This window comes from Solanum stenotomum, chromosome 8 (assembly GCF_019186545.1).
Source record: "Solanum stenotomum isolate F172 chromosome 8, ASM1918654v1, whole genome shotgun sequence".
Lineage (NCBI taxonomy): Eukaryota > Viridiplantae > Streptophyta > Magnoliopsida > Solanales > Solanaceae > Solanum > Solanum stenotomum.
The window spans coordinates 59,763,576-59,790,588 of NC_064289.1; the positions used below are offsets into that span (position 1 = coordinate 59,763,576).

Here is a 27,013-nt window from a genome sequence, read left to right on the forward strand (position 1 = left end):
CCATCTTGCAGTGGTTTTCGTATTTATAAATAAAAATAAAAATTATTCTTATTGAGTTTTTGTCAAACATTAAATGGTGCATAAAGAGCAAGTATAGTAATTTTAGATTCGCACAATTAGTTTCTAAGATGTATAATGGACTACAAAACCAAATCTCCTGTTTATCATGTGCAATCTCTTGTCTAAACATCTGATACTCTACCCTCTTCAAACCACTTTCCATTTCTAATAGCTTTAGTAATATATTTTCATTAGTGAGGTGGATTTTTCTTCATCTTAGAAAAAATCTAAAAGATATGCTTCTTTCATGGGTAAGTAATGAGGTGAATATATACATTAACTAACTAGGATTAAGTGATTATGTCATGCATATTTGTTGTAAATAGCTGGTGTGAGTAAGTATTTAGTCCTCTCTTTCTCCTGCATTTTGTTTCCCTTTATAGATCCAACTAACCTACCAAATTTCTTTCATTTTCCTTACATCACTTTTACTTTTCCATAATTTTACTTCAATAGAGATGAGAGTAGCAAATATGAAACAAACTATTAGATGAGTAGACTAACCGTTTTAGTTGATGAAACTATATATCCTCTGCTTGCTTTGTTATTAGATCTATAGAGCTCAAAATTCTGGAAATAAACAGAGGAATAATTAAGACCAAAAATGATGCATAGTATTATTCCAAAAAGTCAAGAAAGCAAAAGCATGAATCAATTACAGTGAGCAGATTGTTGTTTATCATTTTAGTTTTAAAAAGATTGTTTATTCAACTTGTCGTAATTGGCTAACGATGAATTTGAAAGGCCACCACCAACGTACAGAAAGAAGAATCAAATTGATTGACAGTTCATCCAATAATATTAAAATCCAAGGAGCAGAGCTGTTGAAAATGAACAAGTGGTTCAGCAGGGGCGGCTCAAACCCGTTGGTGGCCTAAGGCCAAAATTAAACTAGAGTCCTTAAAAAAAATTTAAAAAATTAAATATGTTTATATTTTAAATCTATTTTTCTAACTTTTTGAGATACAAAGTTGTTAATATTTTTTGTGTAGTCATTCTCTTCTAATAGTTCTTTTTTGATCGATAATATAGCCAAACCACTTAATCTTTCTTGAGAAATTGTTGATCTTAAATAAGATTTTATTCTAATTGGTCCCTTTTCTACTAATAAGTCTCTTAACTTTGTATCAACAATATTCCATTGACTAGGATCATAGATATTTTTAGGAGTATGATTATTTAATTCATTTATAAGTTCTTGATTTTCTTGGAAATCTACATCCGACTTTCCAATAATTTCCTCTCCTTCTTCTTTTTGGTTTATATCATTATCTAACTCAACTTCAACTATAAGTTAGTGACTTGTTCTTCTAAAGAGCATTACCCAACCTTTTTTTTATTTAATTTTAACATTGTTTTCCAAAAAATTATCAAGAGCACCTTTTTGAGATTTTATCAAGTTATCGACTTTTCTTTTTCTTTTAAGTTTTGCATGACCGGGTTCATATTTTCTAGTTGACATATTAAAATCTAATAAATATTTTAAACACTATTTACAATATCAAATAAAAAATAGGGATAAGACATAAGTACCCCCCTAGACTATGACCGAAGTCCCAGAGACACACTTAAACTTAACTAAGGTCCTATTACCCCCCCTGAACTTAATTTTTTCGTATTTTTGTGCACCTTTTGTGTTGACGTGGCACCTCAACCACCCAAGTTGGTTGTGTTTGTACACACTCACCCGCCACGTGTGTAAATTATTAATTTTTTATATTTTTAATTAAAAAAATTAAAAAATTAAATTTTTTCTTAATTTTTAAAAAATATTCTTATTTCTGTATCTTGTATTTAAATTAAGTTAATACACATTTTTTTACCTTGCGTCGAAACTTTTTTTTTACCTACATTCATTGTTTTTTCTCTTTTATTTTTCTATTGATTTTAATTTCTTTGTCTTTCGTTTTGATTTGATTTCAAATTTAATTCCAAATGTCTTGTATTTAAAATAAGTTAATTTTGAACGAATATCAAAATAAGTGAAGAAAATCAAATAAAACATAAAAAAATTAAAACGTTAAAATTAAAGGACACTTTTAAATTATTTTTTAAAAAAAATACGCATAATTTTTAAAAAATAATTAAAAGTGAAAAGATAATAAATTAATTAAAAAAAATTAAAGTGAAAATAAATTAAAATAAATATTTTACAAAGAAAGAAATAAAAATAATTAAATATATACAAGTTTTAATATCAATAAATATGTGTACTAACTAATTATAAAGTTACCAATTAAAAAATGACATGTGTCCAATTTAGGCACTCATCACTTGTCTTCAAGAGAGTGTGCACACTCTCTATGCCATGTCAATGTTTGTGGTGTATTTATTCCATTTTAAATTAGTTTAGGGGGGTAATAGGCAGTGGCGGACCCAGGATTTTCGTTCGGGGGGTTTGAAAAATAAAAGTATAAACGTGTAAATAAGCCAACAAAACAAAATTTCAAGAAAGTAGTAGTATATAGTTTTAGTGGTGGACCCTTGATTTTTTTGGGGTTTAAAACCACACTTTTAGCATGTTTTATAAAATAAAATAAATAAAAAACTGAAACTAAGAAAGAAAAAAATGAAATGATAACACAGGGATTTGAGCCCTTGACGTGAACATTAATTTCAAGGGGACCATTCACTTGGTTATCAGTTTTTCTTTGTCTTTAAGGATGTTCAAAATATATATATCCACATAAATACAGAAAATTTACCTTATATATACCGTGTAATTTTTTACCGAGGGGGTTCGGGTGAACCCCTTGGAACCCAAGTGGGTCCGCCCCTAGTAATAGGACTCTAGTTAATTTTAGGTGTGTCTCTGAGATTTCGCTCATAGTTTAGGGAGGTACTTGTGTATTATCCCTAAAAAATATAATAAACATAAAACACAAAACAAAAATAATATTAGAAATTAGAATGGTATTACCGGATTCAAGAACTATGAAGACTTGATTTCCGAAAATGATTTGGGCTGTTGCGATATGTTTTTCTCCAAATTTAAAACATAAACTATAATTTTTTTAAAATTGAAATTATCAATAGAACAAGTAAATTCTCAAGCTTTGAATAAGAGAGAGATGTAAGATTAGAAAAGAGAAAGAGAGAAAAAAATAAAGAGAGGAAGAGACAATGATAGAATATATAAAAATAAAATTAGAAAAAGAATAAGGTAAAAAAAAAAACGATAACTTGTACCGTTAAAAGAAGGCAGAATGACCTAAGAGACCCTTATACTTTGCTCCGTTTGTCACTTAGACCCTTCTAATCGGCACTTTGCCAACTGAACACTTAAAGTTATTAAACACACTATTTTAAACCCTTCTGATCACGTGTGTCTCTCAATTGCGCTGATGTGGATAACAGCTCACTATCCACATCAGATATATATTGCCATGTCATTTTTTTTTATAACAAATAATATTTTTAAAAAGAAATCTAAAACTAATCTCCAAAATCCTTTCTTTCTTGATTTCTTTCCATTTTTTCTTCTCTTGCCATATTTTTCATTTATTTTGCTACTTAGATTTTATGTTATCATTCATTTTTTTTCTTTCCTGTTGAATTTTTTTACGTTGAAGATGAATTAGAGATAAACAAAGCTTTGTTTTTTTGTTTTTTAATTATAATTTTTGTTGTTTTAATGGTGGTGAGAAATAAAGTATCTAAAATGGAGGATGAGAGAAAGAAGAGAAAGAGACCAAAAATGGGTCATTATAGAAAATCTCTTCCAAAATGCTCTCAATAAAATTGTGTTATATTTAGAAATAATCAGACATATGTTTTTCAAAAACCCATCTAAAATCCGTATCTATTTCACAATTTAGAACCTCTTTTTTTCCCCTCTCTTCTACCAAAATCTAAATAAATTTATTGTTCCCAACCATTGTAGAACTCTCAAATGATAGGAAGCATATGAGAAGAGAAAGAGGAAGAATTGTGTGTAAGAACATTAGAAGAAATCGAAGAAGATGTGTGTGTGGTGATGGTGGGTGTTGGGTGAAATTATGAGGAAGAAGAAGAAGAAAGTACAACATATTGGGAATGGAGTTTTTTTCTTTTTTTAATTTTTTAAAATCGTTATATTTTTCTTTTAATTTAAATATTTGTTAAAATTTAAATAATTGTCTTCACTTGCTTTTAAATGTGTGTAACCATGCTCTTGGTCTGATTCAGCAAAAAAACGCCACATAAACTTAGTCAACGATCAAAAGGGTTTAAAATAGTGTGTTTTAATAACTGTAAGTGTTTAGTTGATAAAGTCATGATTAGAAGGATTTAAGTGACAAACAAAGTCAAATACAAGGGTCTTTCAGCTCATTCCCTCTTAAGAGAAAGTACATATTATTTTTTATTGGGAAGGTAAAAAGTAATAGTCATATCAAATCACCTCATTAATGCCGTTTGGATTTGGAGTCTTAATTCTAATTTGTTTATTTTTTTAGTTTAATCCTACCTATTTGGATTTGGAGTCTTAATTTTAATTATTATTTTTTTTAGTTTAATCCTACCTAATAAACTAAAAAATGAGGACCCCCTAAAATTGAGGGTTAATGCCAACGTCTTTTTTCCAACCTTTACTAGCTGCCCCTGAGTGGTTGTCATTTTATAGTATAAAGTTCAGTGGAGACTTTCATCAAACACATTGTAGACAGTTTTGAACAGCCAAAAAATCTGAGCATTTAGTAAGCCAACTAGAAGCAGAGTTGGAAAGAATCTAGCAAATTGATAAAGTATTGAGAAAAAAGAAAAGTAAAGGAGAAGAACCTGTTCTGGTGCTGCAATTGCCGGTGTAGACTGATGAGAATTTACCCCTCAAATTGATCTAATATTATTTGTTGATATAGAGAAGAGTGAATGGTGAATTATATACCTAAAAACAAGGATCAAATTCCCCCTTAATACTTTCTTTTTCCTCCTTTCATTAGCCGTGCATTCATATTCTAGAAATTCTAGATTTACTTACGAGGTGTAGACTTTTATTAGTAGTAAAAAGCCTCAAAGCAAATCAGGCCAAATGTTATCTTACTAATCCCAATACGAACAAGAAAGAGAAAAAGAATCAAATATGATGCAATGTTATTATTTGATATAAGAAATAAAAAATCAAATATTATTGCTTCAAAGTAACTTGATGATCTTGCTCTTTGTTTTACAAATCAATTAAATACATTGAATTACTCATGGTCTTGGCAACTTGCCTCACAGAAAAGGATCTTGGAGGTATATCAAATCTCTTAGAGTCGATATACACCTACACATCTTATTTTACTCTATCGGGAGTTACTCCATGCATTGCTTGACGTAAAACTGATAGTGGATTCCTCTCAGATGATTTAGGTAGATATCCAGGTGATGCATCCTAGCTGCTCTAGCCACACTTGAAAATAATTCCAAACAACAGATTCTTCATCCATGTTCCGAACCTTTGTGCATTAGATTTTTAATGAGATTATTGTCCGTTGTTTCTCAGCTATCAGAACAAGAGTGTCAGATTTAACCATAAACATTGTATATATGTATTCAACATCAAGACACCAACATGATTAGTCCACTTTATGAAACAGAAGATAAATTTATCCCAAAGGAAAAACAAAAGTTCAAGATGATCATTTATTGATCAAAGTCACTGAGGCAACAATGCCAAAACAACACAACGAAGGACAGATAGCATTTCTCAGTACTAACCATATGCATCAGGCTTCCACTAAACTTTCTACATTGAGCTTGAAATTGCCCTCCGGAATAGTATGTGCTTGTCACCTTGGAACCGGGATAGTAGTTCTTTCAGCTTCCCTTATATTATCGCAACAACCAGAAGTGTTAGTACTCAAATTAAACTTCTTTTTTCTTAATGGGTATCCAGCATCAATGCCTTAAAAGGATTTTTAATAACACTTACAGTTGCATGTGAGTCCAAATGTTGTGTAGAAGCACCTATTTGAACATCTTGATCATTAGATACAACAGCCTTCAACTCCAAATGCTTATTCATGGCTGATTCTTGCGGTGCACTTGAATTCCACCATTCTACATCACAATTCAAACTCTTTGAATGAGAATATCCCACTTCCTGATGCATTGGAATTTTTCAGTAACTTTATTACCTGAAGAGTTTTCACATGTGATGTTGGTATTCCTTGAAAGATTTTCAAAAACTTGAAAAAACTGAGATATAGGATAACATGCACATAGTAGAGAGGTTGCCAAACCTTTTGCCCATCATATCAGAGAGTCAGCACTCCCATGTATGATTTAAACAGAGACTTTCAGTTAAATCCATCTATACTCACATATTTCCGCAGGGTAAGAGAACTGAAGAATTTTGACACATAATGCTTAAAACCTACTTAAATAACGGGATATTATTCCGGCCAAGGATCTTAAGCTTGTCCCCTCCCCTCATATCTTCAGCATATTCCTTAATCTTCATAGAGGAATCTTCAAGTTGAGGGCTCTCTACAAGTTTGATAATTTTCAATGAACAAATACCCCCGATACTAGGTGGAATCTCCTCATCTTGCAGCTCACATGTGCCCTTACTTACTGAACAAGAAGACATCCAAAGATATTGCATCGTCTCCAACCTTGCAGCATTGACCAACAGAGCCTTGTCATCGCCGAAGGGGCACTCTCTGGTCTCCACCTTACAAAGGCTTTCAAAACCAGAGTGGAGGCATAGATCACATTCCCCACAAAAGCTATGGAGAGCCTCTCTAGCTTTTTAGCATGGGCCCCCATGTAATGAAACATGTGAACCATAAGGAGGCCAGAAAGGGAAAGTGGCTGCAATCCCTTTCAGTGATGGAAGATGGCCCCAAAACCAGCATTGAGCTTTTCAGGGGTTAGGTAATCAGAAGTTTGAGGCTTGAGTAAACACAACCGAAACCGGATCAAGTTAGGACGGTTCCTTGCAATAGCAACCAAGGCAGCATTTGTCATTTGGCAGCCGAAGTATAGAACCGAGTGGACCCAGCTGAGATAGCAACAAGGCCACTCTCTGTCAAGGATACATTCAGTTCTTGCACATAAGGAAATTCCCTAATTATGCTCTTTAAGTAAGGTCCTTACAATAGTTGGCCATCTCCTCAAGACCGATATCTTCAATATAATCTAGCACCTGCAGTCGCATTCAAATACGTGAGTCTATGGTGGACCAGATGTATAAACGGAACCCAAAACTTGGAAACAATAACTTTGGCAGAAATGAAGTCATGATTTAAATGGGAATCTAGCACCAAGGGATGCATGATTTAACCTACAACAAAGTTGAGATAGCTCATCCTCCATTCACAGAGGATTTTTAAAACCACTTACTGTTCCAAATGAGGCCAAACCTATTCGAACATCTTGATCATTAGATAGAGCAGCCTGATAAGTGCTTATGTTCCTAGATGTTTTGATGATCTCCTCACAAGTGCAGGGACCTGGTCCTCTGCATAGTATAAATACTCGTCCAGTTGTCAAAGTGTTGTGCAACTGTAAAAGCTATCCGTGTTAGGGAGTTGGTGAAGCTGCAGAGTACTTCACCAATCAGAAGCGGCGAGGTTGTTTGTATGTTGGGTAATAACTCTTCATAGTATATATCAAACAACAACCAACATTATTCATCTCATTCATTCAAAGAGAGACACTTTCAATCTTCAAAAACAGCAAGGGACCTGATAGAAGTGCTTCTATTGCTTTCTATACCAACTGTAATTTGTTTGCTTGTAATAGTTCTTCTATTATAGGATTCGTTTTGCGTGTGAAAGAAACGTTTCAAACTTGTGTGAATCATTGTAAGAACTAGGTTAAGGGTAACTTAGCTTCTTACTCTAAAGTCTATATTAATCGGCTAGGATTAGTATAGTGGCAGTGTTGTATCTGCTCTGGCTCAGCTAAGTGATAGGAGGTATTTCTTAGTGTGGAGATTAGCAGGCTAATCTCATTTTATAAACTGGCTTTTACTTTTGCTTGGTGAAGATTAGTGAAAGCAGTTTGAAAAGTCCTGGCAGGCCAGGTCGTGGTTTACTCCCTTGAGCAAGGAGGTTTCCACATAAAGTCGTTTGTGCAAACTTTACCTTCTGTATTTATTTTACCGTCTGTTTTTATAATTGTGTTGAGGATCTGGTCCCATTGATATTCGTGGACGCATACATTCCAACACAGCCTCTCAACTCCAAATACTTATCAATGGTGATTCTTTGTGCACGTGCATTATGCATCACAATTCAAACTTGTTGCACATGAATATCCCACGACTCAATAACTTCATTGCCTGAAGAGTTTTCACATGTTTTTGATGATGGTATTTCTTGAGAGATTTACAAAAAACAGAGATATAAGATAACTTTCATATAGAACCTTTTGTTTTCTTATCCATCATAGCAAAGGGTTGAACAATAGCAATACTTGTTCACTACAACAGAATAAAAGAACAAGGAGGGAAACAGCAATAAAATGTCTGAGGTGTTCTCAAGCACGGGAAAGGATTCCTCTCCAAAATATTGATATTCTCAATGGTCTCTTCCTCCCCCCCCCCCCNTCCCCCTGAATGATTGTTTTCTCAAGGGATAACCATTCAAGGTTGAAGGTCAAAGTCACTGAGCAATAACATACTTACACAATAACTTTCATATAGAACCTTTTGTTTTGTTTCCCATCATAGCAGAGAGTTGAACAAAGCAATACTTATTCACGTGATACTTATTGACACTTCCAAAACAGCACAACAAAGGACAGATAGCATTTCTCAGAACACTAATCATATGCATCAGGCTTCTACTATACTTCTACATTGATCTTGAAATCGCCCTCCACATAGTATGTGCTTGTCACCTTAGAGTTGGAACCACCATCTGGTGACTTCTCAAACTTCACCTCATTAAGTTATTTTTTCGAGTTTTTCTACCAAAGCTCATATATCCTATACTTAATGGACTTAAAGTTGTCACCTTCAGAAAAGAAGCCACGGTTAGAAGAATATTAGTGATTAAAATGAGAGTCTATCCAAAATTCAAAAAGAATTAATTAGGATGAAGAATGTTGTATAGAAGAACCTATTTGAACATCTTGATCATAACATACAGCAGCCTTCAACTCCAAATGTTTATCGATGGCTGATTCTTGGTGCACGTGAATTCCACCATGCTGCAACACAATTCAAACTCTTTGCTGCATTGGAATTTCTGGGTAACTTTATTACCTGAGAGTTTTCACATGTTTGTGATGATGGTATTTCTTAAAAGATTTACAAAAAACTTGAAAAAATTGAGGTATAGGATAACTTGCATATGGTATAGAGGTGCCCAACCTTTTGTTTGACTTTAAATTGATGGTATTTCTTAAAAGTATGCTCTTTAAAACAAATGCTTGCCATTTGACTCGAAAGTGTTTAGTAGTAGAAACACTTCATTATGTGAATGGGCTGGTTGATGTATTCAACCTTTTCTTTAACCAACATAAAAGGTTTTTATATCATATTATGCAATATTTCAACTAGCAAATGGATATGTTGATTTGAATTTTGAAAGCTCTATGGCAACACTTTTGTTGGAAAAATTTAGTACTGTTAAACTCTTCAAATATATTACTCAAATATTTGTACTTAGTATTCACAAATAGAACAGCAAACACATTGTAGACATCTTTTAATATTTGCCACTACAGGAATGGAGAAGAACCTGTTCACACCTGATGCTTAAGAGCCACTTAAATAATGATTTGAAGCTCGTCCCCTCCCCTCATATCTTCAGCATATTCCTTAATCTTCATAGAGGAATCTTCAAGTTGAGGACTCTCTACAAGTTTGATAATTTTCAATGCATAAATATCCCCGAAACTAGGTGGAATCTCCTCAAGCTTACAACATCCCTGCAGTTTTAATTTCTCAAGCATGGGAAAGGATTCCTCTCCTCAAGCTTACAACATCCCTGCAATTTTAATTTCTCAAGCACGGGAAAGGATTCCTCTCCTCAAGCTTACAACATCCGTCATGGTGGCATCCTATATAAAACTTGAGCATTCTCTAAAGATAGTATTCTCCTTCTATATTTCCTACAATAATTGGGACACAGGCAAAGCAAAGTAACTCAACATATATTTAGTATGATATTCTATAACACTGGATGTCCTGTTGGAATGTATGCGTCCACTATCAGTCAACGGACCAGGTCCCTTAACTCAGCAAGAACAGTAACTGAAGTAAAAGTGCGGAAAATAAATGGCACAACGTAAATCAGGTACAATGATGTTTACGTGGAAACCTCCTTGCTCAAGGGAGTAAAACCACGAACTGTCACACATGATTTTCAACTGTTTTCACTAATCTTCTCAAGAAAAAGTGAAACACAGATTACAACTGTCACGCCCCGAGCCTACACCCTGGGCGGGACCGGCACCCGGAGACCATTTCTGGCCCCGAGCGAACCCTTGGCCTGGCTTTCTTAACTCAGCGGAAACCTAACTCAACAGAATAACTCAAATGATGCAATATTTCAAAACAACTTAACTTATACAATTCTGGCCATAAAGGCACCTCGGGTCTCAAAATAGAGTATTTACATATATACATAGATATGAGACTCAAAACTAGATGACTGACTGTCTATCTGTCTATCTATGAAGCCTCTAAATTACTGAGATGGACGTTGGGACAGACCCCGCAACATCCTAATAAGACAAAACTAAGAACACAAAATAATAGAGTCCTCCGGAAAGCAAGGAGGCTCACCACTGACTCTGGAGTGCTCAGCTGGATCAACGACGTGCAGGCTGCTGATCTGGGATACCTGGATCTGCATCATGAAATGATGCAGGCCAACTGGCATCAGTACATGGAATGTACGAGTATGCAAGCTGGAATGCTAAGCAACAACGGTTAAAGGAAACCTGGGAGAAACTGAATAGCTTACCTGGCTCAACTCAACTCAACCTGACTGACTTCTTTCGATATAAGGCAATTTAAACAAGTGCGATATAAAGAAAGACTGTTTAAAACATGTTATAAATTCTGTGTGTATACAAAAATGCAATAAGCCTGAAATGTATATAGAAATACAATGAACTGATGTATATAAAAATACAATAATCTCTGAGTATGAAAATACAATAACTGCTGTGGGAGTTTCTCTAACCGACAACCATCACATAAGAGCTATAGTGATGATACAGCGATCGACCTCACGCTGCCAGAGCATCTTATACCCGGCCAAAGGTATAAGACCTGAACTGCCTAATGGATCCACTAGTCTAATCTGAAAAGGNCGTTTAGAAGAAGGTATTTCAGTGTTCTACTACGAGTTAGTTTGATAAACAAACACTTATTTTCGTTCAGAGTGGGATTTCAGCCTAAGTTGGTCGAATGTTCGAGGAAAGGAAGTCATGAGTGCTTATAAGCTCTCTACAACCTCTTCACTTCCTGGTCTAGCTTTTGAGATGAAAGTTTGTTGGGTTTGTGATAGAGTAGTATAGATGTCGTTTTAAATCAGTACCTTGATTGAGGTTGAACGATAGTGCTCTGAGCATATAAGAAGAGACTTCAGACCAAGTTGGACAGCCAAAGGTAAATCCATACTGTATTTATAAAAATTATATTTTTTGTTAAAAACTTGTAAGTTTTCTAAAAGAAACTCAGAAAAGTCACATAAAAAATGTTTCATAACAACTGTATCATATACAATCTACCCAGCAAAGTACAATCTACTTTTCAACCATAATGCTCAAAAGCTACTTAAATAACGGGATATTATTCCGGCCAACGACTTGAAGCTCGTCCCCTCCCCTCACATCTTCAGCATATTCCTTAATCTTGAGAGCAGAATCTTCAAGTTGAGGGCTCTGTACAAGTTTGATAATTTTCAATGAATAAATATCCCCAAAACTAGGCGGAATCTCCTCAAGCTTACGACATCCCTCCAGTTCTAATTTCTCAAGCGTGGGAAAGGATTCCTCTCCAACCTTCCACTTGGAAAGAGCCACTTGATACAACATCAAACATTTGAGATTCTCAAAGGTGTCTTCCTCCCCCATGTTCCATTCTTCTCCCTGGATAATTGTACAATAAAGGGACAACTCTTCAAGATTGGGCAGTCTTGCTATTGTTGATAGTGAATCGGATGTCAGAGGAAATTCTTTCAACCACACTCTTTTCAAACTCGAAGGGAAGTGAAAATCCCATGGCCGATTTATGGCTGCAGAGGACCCACTGTCATTTGTGTTTGATCTTTCAAAACCTACAGTAAGGTCTTCTAGTTCAGTTAGGAAATCCAATTTCGGGAACCAATATTGCTCTGTTGAATAATCCCATGACTCCTTGAGTTCAAACTCAAGCACTTGAAGATTGGGAAACCTTTTGAAAATATCCTCTGTATCTTTTGAATAGGAAAGCATGAGTTTCTCTAATATTCTCAACTTATCTAACTTTGTGTCCTCTGCTATCAGTATTGATTCATCTGCATCCAAATCAAAGAAAGAACAAGCAGTCATGGCAAGCACTCGCAACTTTACAAGATCCCAAATTCTCGGTAATAGTATCAAGGTTGATCCTTGGTTATCCAACACCAGACTTTCTAGATTCCAGAGGTTTGAGAAAGATAAAGGCAGAGATTCAACTTGTGTCTCAATGCATAAGAACCTCAAATGATTCAACATGCATATTTCATTCAGCAAAGAATCTTTCATATTGATATTCAGGTACAACACTCTAAGAAGCCTCAAGTGTCTTAGGTGACATGCATCAGAGAGACAATTGTCCAGCTCATCTCCATTTATCCTCAAAGAATAGAGGTGTTTACCAGAATGCCTTTTCTTATTTGAACCGAACAGGTCAAAATTAAGCCCCAAGTGCTCCTCATCATTAATGGTAATTTGACGTGGCAGAAAATCTGATGGAGCACTTGAACTTATCAAATCAAACAACTTTTCGTCTCTTGCTTTTATCAAACAAAAGTCATGCACAAGATCATGAATTTGGCAACTCGGTGCATTACCTATCTCATTGAAACAAATTACCAAGCTACTGGAAATTAAATCATCCAAATAAATCTTCAACACTTCTTCCATACTCTTCATTTCCATCTTCTCCACAAACCCTTCAGCACACCATAGAACTTTCAACGCATTGGCGTTCACTGCACTGTCCTTCGGCCAACTTGCAAAGTACATCAAGCATGGCTTCAGGCGATCTGGTAAGTGGTCATAACTTATTTCTATAACTTTCATCACGTCCACTTCATTCTTCAAAATAAAGGAATGCAAATTATTTACAACTTCAAGCCACACACTCTTTTTCTTTTCCCTCAGAACAATGACTCCAGCAATCAGATCCACCACCAAAGGAAGCCCTTTACAATTTTCGGCTATTTCTTTACCAACATCCAATAGTTCATTAGGGCAACTCTCGTTTCCAAATGCCCTTTTCTCTAATAACTCCCAACTTTCTTCTGATCTTAGCAATCGAAGGTTAAGAGGAGCAGTGTAGAGCTTTCCATGCAAAGCCACTTCCTTTTCTCAAGTTGTCAAAATAATTCTACTTCCTTTCATACCATTAGGAAAAGGTCTTGTTAACTCATCCCACGTAGTAGTATCCCACATGTCATCTAAGACAATAAGATACCTCTTTCCTAACAGTTTTTTTCGTAGCTTATCAGCAACATCAATATTCTCAATCAAATTTGAATCTGAGCCATTAACTTGATTAAAAATTTTATCCAACAACTTCTTCTCGTCACATCCTTGGTCGACCGTGCACCATGCACGAAGGTCGAAATGGCTAGAAACTGATTTATCATTGTATACTTTGTATGCCAAAGTAGTTTTACCTGAACCCGGCATACCAGTGATCGAAATGACATCTAGATCTGCCGGTCCACTGGTGAGCTTTCTAAGTATCAAGTTTGTCTCCTCCTCAAAACCTACAATTATTTTATCAGTTGTCAATGACTTGCTCTCAACTGGTTTCTTGGGAGAGTTCACAACGATGAGACCTCTGTTCTTCGGAATCTTCTCATGTAAATCAGAGACCTCTTCTTTGATAAGCTTCATCTTCTTTATGGTAATGGGAAGTGAGAAAATAAGATGTAAGAGACCATTATCTCGAACAATAATTGAATCAATGACATCTTTTGCCTCATATGCCACATTTAAAACACGTGCCCAGAGATCTTTATACAATCCTTGCTCAATATTCGCGAAAAAAGATCTTATGAATTCCAAGTCTTCTTTCACCAGCCCAACTTGTTCCTTTATCAAAGTAATTGAATAAGCATTGGAATCCAGCAAATCATCTAAGTGTCTCTGTAGCAGATGCATGAAGAGAGGTCCATCACTCATGGGGAAGCAGCATTGAGATGAATCCGGGACTTTCAGATAAACATGTTTGAGATCTTCCTTGAGGAGTTCAATATTTTCCAGCAACTTTAGGGTTGTACGATTTGTCTCGTCGGTACTCTCTTTATTCCTTAATTTATCTTCTAAGTCGCGAACAAGAGTTGATACTTTCTTGATAAGTGTTCCAACAAGTGCCAAAAGATCAAATAATTTGTCATGATGAATTAAATCCTTGTGCATATCAGAAAGAATAATCAATAGGAATTCCATCATGACATGAATGTTTCGAGCCCCTGAAGTGCTAGGGGTAATAACAGTTATCATATGCTCTTGTAGATGAATCAGATATTCTCTGAGAATGTATGGAGAGGTTTCTAGGAGCTGCTTAATGAAGCGTCCAATTTCTGCTGAAGTTGAAGCTTTCAAATTTGTATAACATATGTGCATAACCTCCAGTTCAGTTGGAACAATCTTCAAGAGTAGATGTGCTAGCTTGAAGAGTAGAGGGTCTTCATCAGTAAGAACCTCCCAAAGGAAGTGTCCTACTCTCTCAGCCATGAGTTGAAACTGAGGTAAGACATATTCAACAATCTCGTGCTCAATGCAACCATTCTCTATCAAGCCATGGAAATATCTTACGTTGCCACACACATTCTGAAGAATCTCATACTGAAACATGTGCTCAGCAAAAGACATGGATAGATGATGGAGATTCAGGAGGAGGAAATCCAACTGCTCCTCAGTCATGGTGGTACTTGATTTAGATCGATGATGTGGGCTGATACAATGATCGATATTAACCCTGATGCTAGCAAGGACATGATGCATGTTGTATTTATACCTGACATTGTTATCATGATCATACAAAATTGATCGAAGCAGATTTTCAACCACTGGTATTTCGCCAGTCATTACATTTTTAAACTGCTCCAAATCGGTATAAGAAAGCTGGACATATGTACAAATCAATGTCAGCTTCAATTTCAGCGTTTCAACTTGATCCAGGTCAAGAGCTTTTTGATTTTCCTCATTCTTTAATCTCTCTAGGAAATCCAGAACATTGGCAATGTCCTTGCGAAGAGCAGAAAATAACACCTGCCAAAATAACACATATCAAACTTTTAATGCCACATATCTACAATTCAATACATTACAGTTTACTCTATCAAATAACATACCAATGAGTTGTTTGCTTCTTCTTTCTCTATTTCTCCTTCATTATCTTTTCGCTTTTCCATGATTCTAATTTTCCTTTCCAAGTTCTGAAGACCTGGTGCATAAAAAGTACATAAAAGTTTATCAGGAGAATAAGATGAAAAGACAAGAATAATTAATAATTTTCATTGGACAGACTTTTTAAGCGAGCTTAAGAGGAGGTCTTAAGTTGAAGAAAATAAAGGTGAGTCTGTTGAATTTTTGAAAGTTTTTGCATAATAAAATTGTAACCATTTTCCTGTTGTCAAGTTCATTTCATTAAATTTTGGCTACTCTTTTTTACTATTTTCACGCGAAAAGATTTTCATTTTGCAGTTGTTTTCATATTTATAAATAAAAATAAAAATTATTTGTTAGCGTTGGTAAAAGTCTCACATTGGTTGGGGAATGGATTAGTGCTCTCCTTATATGGACTTGGGCAATACGCCCCTCATGAGCTAGATTTTGAGGTTGAGTTAGGCCTATGTGTCATATCTTTACATAATATTAGAGCCAGGTCCATCCCCGTTTGGGCTCCCGATCCACGCTCTAGTTCGGCCTAGGCGTGAGGGGGGGGGGGTGTTAGAGTGGTTAAACTTGGCAATCCTCCCCTTGAGCTAGCTTTTGAGATTGAGTTAGTCCTAGGTGTCATATTTTTACGTTATTGAGTTTTTGTCAAACATCAAATGGTGCATAAAGAGCAAGTATAGTAATTTTAGATTCGCACAATTAGTTTCTAACATGTATAATGGACTACAAAACTAAATCTCCCGTTTATCTTGTGTAGTCTTTTGTCTAGAAATCTGATAGACTACCCCTCTTCAGACTACTTTTTGTTTTCTTTAATTACCCCTCAATTTTGGATTTTTATTAGCATTACTATAGTGGGATTTCAAAAAAAAAAATGGTATTCATCCATAAACAAGACCAAGTGGTACCGAACCTTTATATCTCTAATAGCTTTAGTAATATATTTTCATTAGTGAGGGGAATTTTTCATCATCTTAGAAAAAATCTAAAAGATCTGCTTCTATTCACTCCGCTCTCTCCAACCCCCTCCCTCTCATCCGGTAAGAATTCACCCTTACCGGATGTAAATACCAAACTAATACAACTTATCATGGGTAAGTAATAATTTAATGAGGTGAATATATACATTAACTAACTACGATTAAGTGATAAGGTGATGCATCTAATTGATTTGTTGTAAACAGCCGCTAAGAGTAAGTATTTAGTCGTCTCTCTATCTCCTGCATTTTGTTTCCCTTTATATATCCAACTAACCTACCAAATTTCTTTCATTTTGCTTACATCATTTTTACTTTTCCATAATTTTACTTCAATAGAGATGAGAGTAGAAAATTATTAGATGAGTTGACTAACCTTTTTAGTTGATGATTCTATATATCCTCTGCTTGCTTTGTTTTTAGATCTATAGAGCTCAAAATTCTGGAAATAAACAGAGGAATAATTAAGACCAAATATGATGCATAGTATTATTCCAAAAAAATAAGAAAGCAAAAGCATGATTGAATTACAATGGGGACTCACTTGTCTGCCACAAAGGAAAAAGACAAGAAAATTCTGCTCACTTTATATCACTTCCTCCGTTTTATTTTATTTGATACTATTTTATTTATTTCTTTGTTAAAGGTTCTTATATTGCATGTTTCAAAAAACATAAAGAGGCAACCATGCTAGAAACAAAATCCAATATGCTATAATTAATGGTCATTTGGTAGCTGTATAAAACAAGTCTTATCCATGTATTAGAGTCCGTATGACTTATACGACGTTTGGTAGGTGGATAAGAAAAAAATTATTCATGTATATAATTAATACAACGTTTGGTAGGTGGATAAGAAAAAAGTTATTCATGTATAATATTAATACATCGTTTGGTTGACAATTTTGAAATTCACATAACTAATACATGCATATGTGCGAAGTAGAAGGTGGAATAATTAAAACATGTATAGCTAATACATGGATAAAAAGTTAAAATGACAATATTACTCTTATCACTCCCACTTGACTTCTTTCTTCTTCTACATAATTAAAGAAATGTTTTAATTTAAATACTAAGTTAAAGAAGGAAAGGGTATAGTTGTAAATGTGAAATCCGACCAAGTTAAAGGGCATATTTATGTATTATGCCTATCGAATAATGTGTCTCCACTCTCCCTCCAACTCCATACATCTGATGAGTTTTGGTGTATCTACAATTAAAGGGGCTATGATTGTGAACCCATAAGCTTCAACTGGTATCTCTGTTTCTATTTAAAACTTGGTTGAAATAAAAATAAACACATAAAAATTCTAGTAGTTAGCAGCAATGTCAGCAAGTCCATGAGTAGTAAAATCCATTTTCCTCAAGAAATGGATAGAAATATGCACTCCAAGAATCAGGCAGGAGCATGTATTGCTGTAATTCTCTTTGAAGATTAATGTGAACCTTTCATTCATTTGAGTGCTGGAAATCCCGTTTGTTGAACATTTAGAAGAAGGTATTTCAGTGTACTACTACGAGTTAGTTTGATATACAGACACTTATTTTCATTCATAGTGGGAGTTTAGCCCAAGTAGAGGAAGTCATGAGTGCTTATAAGCTCTCTACAACCTCTTCACTTCAAGGCATAGCTTTTATGATGAAAGTTCGTTGGGTTTGTGACAGAGTAGTTTTAAATCAGTAACTTGATTGAGCTTTGAGCACATAAGATGGGACTTCAGACCAAGTTAGACACAAAGGAGCTTTGGACAGCCATAGGCAAATCCACAGTGTAATCTATGAATTCATGTGAATCCCTTAACTTTTGTGAAAATCCTATACCTATGTGTGTTAAGGTATAGACTTAATAATTATAATTATGTGATTGTGAATCTAATTATTATTGATATTAATGTGACGTCGACATAGAAACTTGTAAACATCAAATCCTAGATTTGTCTCTGTGCAGATGGCTTATAAGCAATCTACAAGAAAATTATTGTGTGTGTGAATGCAAAGAAAAAAAAATAAAGAGAGAATGACAAGGGAAAACAGCATAGCATAGAATAAGAATACCTAGTGGCAGAAAGTAACAAAATGCTGCTATTGTAAGAAAAGCAAAAGCCTATAAGAATAGTGGAAAACATCATAGCATAGAATAAGCATCAAATGTATCTGTCTAACTTTTTTCTGCCAAAAAAGTCTATAAGGCAAAAGTAAAGAAAACAGTGATAGGATAGTGCTTTGGTGTACAAGATTAATGTTTAAAATATCAACTTTAGATAGTAACTTAAATTTGGCATCAACATCAGATAAATGTTTACCTTAAAGTTGTGTATGATCAAGTAGAAATCTATACTTGACATCGGTGTGTCTCGTGGACATACTTCATGTGTGACTTGCAACCACAGATGACGTGCCAAACGGACAAATCAACAAATGACACGTATTAAAAACTTGTAAGTTTTCTAAAAGAAACACCGAAAAGTCACGCAAAATATGTAACTTAATCATATACAATCTACCCATCAAAGCACAACTTACTGTCTATTCTGCTAAGTTTCTTCTTTCTACTTTTCACACATAATGCTCAAAAGCTATTAAATAACGGGATATTATTCCGGCTGGATCTGAAGCTCGTCCCCTCCCCTCATATCTTCAGCATATATTCCTTAATCTTCATAGCAGAATCTTCAAGTTGAGGGCTCTCTACAAGTTTGATAATTTTCAATGAACCAATATCCCTGAAACTAGGCAGAATCTCCTCAAGCTTACAACATCTCTGCAGTTCTAATTTCTCAAGCATGGGAAAGGATTCCTCTCCAACCTCCCACTTGGCAAGAGTCACTTTGTTCAATGTCAGACATTTGAGAATATTTGAGATTCTCAAAGGTGTCTTCCTCCCCCATAAAGAGACAACACTTCAAGGTTGGGCAGTCTCGCTATTGTTGATAGTGAATCAGATGTCAGAGGAAAGTCATACAACCGCAATTTTTTCAAACTCAAAGGGAAATTAAAATTCCATGGCCGGTTTGTGGCTGGAGAGAACCCCCTGGTATATGCAAAACGTACAGTGAGCTCTTCTAGTTCACTTAGGCAATCCAATTTCGGGAACCAAAATTTCTTTATTGAATAATCCCATGATTCATTTAGTTCAAATCCAAGCACTTGAAGATTGGGAAACCTTTTGAAAATATCCTCTGTATCTTTCGAATAGGAAAGCATGACAGTCTCTAAAAATCTCAACTTCTCTAACTTTGTGTCCTCTGTGATCAGTGTTGATTCATCTGCATTCAAATCAAAGAAAGAACAATCATTCATGGATATCACTCGCAACTTTACAAGATCCCACATTCTCGGTAATAGTACCAACGTTGATCCTTCGTTATACACCGCCAGGAATTCAAGATTACAGAGGTTTGAGAAAGACAAAGGCAGGGATTTAACTTTTGTTCCAATTTGTAAGAACCTCAAATTATTCAACATGCAGATTTCATTCAGCAAAGAATCTTTCACCATGATAAAAGAGGGATCCAGGTTCAACACTCTTAGAAGCCTCAAGTGTCTTAGGTGACATATATCAGAAAGACGGTCGTTCAGCTGGTCTCCCTCTATCGACAAAGAATACAGGTGTTTACCAGAATGCATTTTCTTATTTGGATCGAACGGGACAAAATTGTTAAGCCCAATGAACTCTCTGTTATAATCAATGGTCAACATGTTATTAGTCTTGTATTCCCAAGATACTTAGAATAAAACTTTGAAGAGTTTGGTAAGACACAGAACATTTTCACAACTAGAAAATTAAAACTAGTAGAGAAACTAGAATCAGAAACGAGTTAGAAAAAATATACGAAATATTTTTTCTTAAAGAAGAATTGTTGTCAATCTGTGTTTAAAGAATCTTACTGATTCCAACAAACTTTGCAGAAACATGAAGTTACCAAAGTTTAATGAACCAGTGAAGAACAGAAGAATATAAATTAATTCACAATTCTAAAATTTGTAACACATACCAGAATCTGGAAAAAACAGAAAGAAGATCAAGCCCACTGAATGCACAGTGTCCCCTTAAGGAAATTATTCCCCTCTAGTATCCGAGGTTTGATTTGGAATATGTCCTCCCAGGATAGAATGATCTCAATCACCAGTGTATTGATACCCAAAACGCTGGTGTCAGCGAGCCACTCAACGGAAGTAAAGTACACTTGGAATACTAGATTTTGTAGTAGAAGAAGTCCAGAAAAATTCTATTTATAAAATGAGAGGAAATTCCTCAATTTATAGAAAACAAAGGGTAGTGTGAAAAGGTTCTTATTGTGCCTTACCGGAAAGGTCACAAACCTTTGGAAAAGTCACAATCTTTCGGAAAGGTCACCACCTTTCATAAAAGTCGCAACTTTTCATAAAAGTCTTAACTCTTCATAAAAGTCGCAACTTTTCATCAAAGTCACAACTCTTCATAAAAGTCGCAACTCTTCATTTTCCATTCACACCTTTTAAAACCCAACACAACATACATGGCATGAAATCTGAAGAAGAAGATGGAGCACTTGAACTTATTGAGTCAAAGAACTTTTCCTTTCTTGCTTTTATCAAACAAAAGTCATGTACAAGATCATGAAGTTGGCAAGTCCGGTACTCACCTATCTCATTGAAACAAATTACCAAGCTACTGGAAATTAAGTTATCCAAATAAACCTTCATCTCTTTCTGTTCAACAAGTCCTTCAGCATGCCATAAATCTATCAATATAGAGATTTTCAATGCAGAGTCCTTCGGAAAACTTGCAAAGTAAAGAAAGAACGGCTTGAGGTGATGTGACAAATGGTCATAACTTAATTTTATAACCTTCATCACTTCCACTTCACCGTTCAAAATAAAGGAACTCAAATTATTTTGAACTTCAAGCCACACTGTCTTTTTCTTTTCCCTCCCTGCAATGACTCCAGCAACCAGATCAGCCACCAAAGGAAGCCCTTTACAACTTTCTTCAGGTTTTAGCAATCGAAGGTTAAGAGGATCAGTGTAGAGCTTTCCATGCAAAGCCACTTCCTTTTTTCGAGTTGTCAAAATAATTCTACTTCCTTTCACAACTTCTGAAAAAGGTCTTGATAACTCATCCCATGTAGTAGTATCCCACACGTCATCTAAGACAATAAGATACCTCTTTCCATACAATTGTTTCCGTAGCTTATCAGCCACATTAATATTCTCACTCAATGTTGAATCCGAATCACTAATTTGATTAAAAATTGTACCCAACAACTTCTTCTTGTCATATTTTTGGTCGACTGTGCACCATGCACGAAGGTCGAAATGACGAGAAACTGATTTATCATTCTATACTTTGTACGCCAAAATAGTTTTACCTGAACCCGGCATACCAGTGATCGAAATGACATCTAGATCTGCCGGTCCACTGGTGAGCTTTCTAAGTATCAAGTTTGTCTCCTCCTCAAAACCTACAATTATTTTATCAGTTGTCAATGACTTGCTCTCAACTGGTTTCTTGGGAGAGTTCACAACGATGAGACCTCTGTTCTTGGAAATGTTCTCATGTAAATCAGAGACCTCTTCTTTGATAAGCTTGATCTTCTTTATGGTAATGGGAAGTGAGAAAATAAGATGTAAGAGACCATTATCTCGAACAATAATTGATCTATGACATCTTTTGCCTCAAATGCCGCATTTAAAACGCGTGCCCAGAGATCTTTGTACAATTCTTCCTCAATATTCGCGAAAAAAGATATTATGAATTCCGTATCTTCTTTCACTTGCCGGCTCAAGTCATACGTAGCCCCTTAAAGTTGTCCGCATAATTCACTTAGACACTTTAACTAAGACTAGTACCTATTGAACACTTTTATTATTCAAAACAAGTACCTATTGAACACTTTTTGCTGACGTGGCAAGGAAGGTGCAAATCACCTACATTTAGCGCGTCAGAAGGGTAATTTTAGTTTTTTTTTTTTTATTCTCTTTCTTCTTCCTTCTTCATTAGTCATAACTTCTTCAACGCCACCACCTTTTCCATAGCTGCCGCCGATGTTGCCACCCCCATCGCCAATCTTATTCATCGGAAAAGTTCCTTTCTTTGTTTTCTTTCTTTAAAAATTTAAATCTGTATTCAAATAAATCAGATCTAAAAAAAAGAAAAGAAATCACCTCTCCTTCTACCTTTCTCCATGCTTTGCTTAGATGATTATGTAGTCAATGATTTCATTGGTATCTAAAAAATTATAGGTGGTTCATGTATTGATTAATTTTTATATATATGTAATTTGCTATTTTCAACTTTTAGAAAAATTAGATCTGAAAAATAAAATCGTTGAATTAAAAGGGTTGGAAGGTGACGACGACAATGGTGGCCGGACGGAATGGCATTTTGAAATCAAGAATTTCCATCGATAAGTTAAATCATTTGAATTGTGAATCTTTCCCTACTGATCATCAATAAGTTAAATTATTTGATTGCTCAGAGATAAGTTGATGTCTCCACTCCATAGACATGAGATGAATTAGTTGTTCATCATTAGTTTTGTAGTTGATTCCACTGCAACTTCCTTTTCCTTTATTTCTTCTTTTTTTTTTCCTCAAAACGCCACATGTACGTCACTGATTTGTCAATTTGCCATGTCAGCGCAAGTGTATTATACACATTTATATCTTTTAGCTGATTGTCAAAAAAGTGTTTAAAAGGTTCAAATCCGAATAAGTAGAGGTGTTCAATAGGTACTAGTCTTAGTTAAAGTGTCTAAGTGAATTATGCGGACAACTTTAAGGGGCTACGTATGACTTAAGCCTTCACTTGCCCAATTTCTTCCTTTATCAAAGCAATTGAATAAGCATTGGAATCTAGCAAATCTTTTAAGTGTCTGAGTAGAAGATGCATGAAGAGCGGTCCATCACTCATGGGGAAGCATTTTTGACATGAGTCTGGGGATTTCAAGTAAACATGCCTGAGATCTCCCTTCAGGAGTTCAATATCTTTTAGCAAGTCTACTGTTGTACGAGTTGTTTCCTTGATACACTCTTTGATCATTGATTTGTCTCCAAAGTCCCAAACAAGAGTTGATACTACCTCTCTGGTAAGTTCTCCAACACGTGCCAAGAGATCAAAAAATGTGTCATGATGAATCAAGTCGGTAGGCATGTCAGTAAGAATAATCAACAGGAACTCCATCATGATGTGAATGTCTCGAGCTCCTGAAATGCTTGGGTTAATTATAGTTACCATGTACTCTTGTAGATGAATCAGATATTCTCTAAGAATTTCTGGAAAGGTTTCCAGGAGCTGTTTAATGAAGCATCCAACTTCTGCTGAAGTTAAAGATTTCAAATTTGTATAACATATATGCATAAGCTCGAATTCAACTGGAACAATCTTCAAGAGTAGATGATTTAACTTGCTGAGTCCAGACTTCAAAGCCACTCCTATCATATCATCATCATATAGATTTGAAGGGGATAAAATATGTCATTTGCAATACAAAATTTACATGAAATGTTTTGGGACGTTCCTAGAACTAGTCATCATATATTATTATAAGTGGGAAGCTCCAATATGCAAAGTTGAATTACCATATTACCCTCACACCAAATTAAAATATCATTAAATAGCTAATTATTTAAATACTAAGTAATAATTATATTATATTATACTAAATACTATAAATAAGAAGGTGTAAAGTCAAACTTTGAAAGACAAAAAAATTTCATAGAAAATTGTTAGAAATTATTTCATAGAAAGTTGTTAGGAATTACTTTTTTTTTTTTTTTTTTATAAAAACGCTTTTATCTAATTCTTTTAAGAAAGGTTATGTTTAAATGGATTAAATTTGTTGATTAGATAACGCGTTTTTATAAAAAAAAAATAGATAATTAAAGCGTTTATCCTTTATTCTTTATTCTTTTTCTATAATTAGTGTGGTTAAATGAATTAAATTTGTTATCCTTTATCTATAATTAGTGTAATTAAATGTATTGAATTATTAGTAAAAACAATCAACCTTTCCTCTCCCCCATGTCTAAGATCACTTAAACAACTCTTCACCTTTTCATCTTATCCTATAAATCTTTAGCTATATATATATATATATATATATATATATACTAAAAGTGGGAACAAAAAAAGTTAAAAATTGAATTATCAAATTATCCTTTATAGGTTGAATAGTCATTTAAGTATTTAATTAAACACTAATCCTTTAATTATTGGTATTAAAAAGTAAATTTACCTATCTATTAATAATATATTTCATTAAAATGAAATAAGAAAACAGATACATTCTCACTCATTAGTTCATTCAATTCAATGTGGTGGAATTGCTTTCATATTCCACAATTATTCAACCTTTAGAATTTCTTTTTAGTATTTTAGATTTGTAAAATTTTCAGTAATAAATATAAACTGTAAACTAATAGTATTCGGGAAGTCCAAGTGACGGGCATATCTATGTGGTCAAGAGAATCATTTAACTTTTTCTTGCTCTTTTATTTTCAATTATTTAAAAATCTATATGCTATGTACCATTCATTATATATATATATATATATATATATATATATATATAAAGAATAAGTCTAAAGTTGAATCATCATTTAATTACCCCTATGTTAATTCAAAATATTATAAAATATTTAACTAATTAAATATTAAATAATAATCATATTACTATATTAGTATTATGATGATAAATACTACAAGTGAAAATGTGTAAAATAAAAAAAATAAAAAGATTAAAATATCCATAAAAGTATGTACATTTATTTAGTACGTGAAAACTTGTATCTGATACTCTAACTAAACCTTTTCCCCTTCTCTAAAATAATTTAAATTTAAATAACTTAATTAATGTAGTAGTATTTGACTTTATGAAAATTTATGTGCACTTTGTATTTTATGCAGTTCATAAAAGTAATTAATACTTTCATGTATAGGAAAAATCAAAGAATTATATTTGAAGTCTTATTATTATGATGTGGTTATTTTTTGTTCGCTATAAATAAAATGATAACACTATTTATTTAAATATCATTTGCCGTAATGTTTTTCTCTCTTTTATTTACTTATTTTTTATTTTCTTCTTCTTCTTTTGCTTTAAATATTCACCTTCATAATTCATATCTAATATAATTACCTATTCAATTGGAACTCTTAATATTCATAACTCTCGTGTTTTTCATATTCATAACTTTCAAATATTTAATTTAAAACTTTAGGATGTCTTTGATATTCCTCTACTTTTATCTATATAAATCTTTCTTTTTATTTCATGAGAAGAATCCCTACCAAAGGTTATCCATTTTCTGTACAGTTAAAGTAGTGAAACATTTGGATCATTATTAAGGCTTTTGAATTTTATTTGGTTACGGGAGAAGGTATCATCAAGAATTCTATTCCTTATGTATTATTTTTTTTTACTATATATATTGTTATAATTAAAGTCTTAAGAAGGATATGAATGTTGTATTTGTTTTTATCTGTTTAATTTTTTTGTATTCTTTACCGATTTATACTTCTTTAATTTAATCTTCTATGAAATTATGAATGTTATAAGCCTATTTTTATTAGTGCTGAAATTACTAATTTATGACTTTTATATTCGTTTTTAATTGTACTTTTATAATATTTTCTTTCTTTTATCCTTTCCTTACTGATATGATTTCTTTAAGTAGCAACATATTTATGTACTTACTGATATGAGAGATTATTGAGGATAAGTCATATAGATATATTCATATTATTAGAGGCTATAGTATCTTAATTAGTTTTCCATGTTTCTTGCTTGATGGTCAATGTACTATTCGATTATTAGGAATTTTATTTAATGAATAAAATATAAATTGGTAAAACTAATATTTTTAGTTTCAACACTTTCTATATAATAATTCAATTTTATAATAATTGTATGGGACAAACGTGCAACGCACGTTCCCAAGAACTAGTATTATATAAGAATCTAAGTCAAAACGTTGGATTACGAAAATACTCCTTATCTATTAATTTATTTTCTTTAAATCATTTTTAATAATTACTTTTTCATTTAATAAATAACACAATAATCTACTTTAAAGTATTTTTTATTTTTTTAAATTATTTTATTCTAAAAATCAAATTTATAACTACACCTCTTCATTTCCATAACTTATATCTTAATAATATTCATTAATCTTGTGTCTTTAACTCACACATTATCATCTTCATGACTCTTATTTTTAATAATGTCTATTATTTCTATGTCTTTTTAAATTCATGACCCCAAATGATAAGTTATAATATTATTAAATCTCTTAAATTCAATAGATAATAAATGAAATATTCACTATTATTTTAAACCATTTTCTTAAATCTATTAATTTATTTTCCTACTATCATTTTTTAAAATAACTTTTTCATTTAATAAATAACACAATAATCTACTTAAAGTATTTTATTTTAAAAATCAACTCCATAACTACACCCTC

At 33.6% G+C, this 27,013-nt stretch overlaps 2 protein-coding genes and 1 pseudogene across 3 annotated transcripts in view; 1 reads left to right on the forward strand and 2 right to left on the reverse strand.

Annotated features, from left to right (window-relative positions):
- The window catches only part of LOC125874048 (putative late blight resistance protein homolog R1A-3), a 163,264-nt pseudogene that overhangs the window by 120,520 nt on the left and 15,731 nt on the right, over positions 1 to 27,013 (reverse strand).
- LOC125874054 (protein TRANSPORT INHIBITOR RESPONSE 1-like) overlaps positions 1 to 27,013 on the forward strand; it is a 285,290-nt gene that overhangs the window by 16,036 nt on the left and 242,241 nt on the right. The window lies entirely within an intron of this gene.
- LOC125874046 (putative late blight resistance protein homolog R1A-4) overlaps positions 11,625 to 27,013 on the reverse strand; it is a 222,351-nt gene continuing 206,962 nt past the window's right edge. Inside the window, 1 exon segment of the mRNA XM_049554856.1 lies at positions 11,625 to 11,991. Coding sequence (XP_049410813.1) covers positions 11,761 to 11,991 — 231 coding nt within the window. The 3' untranslated portion in view covers positions 11,625 to 11,760.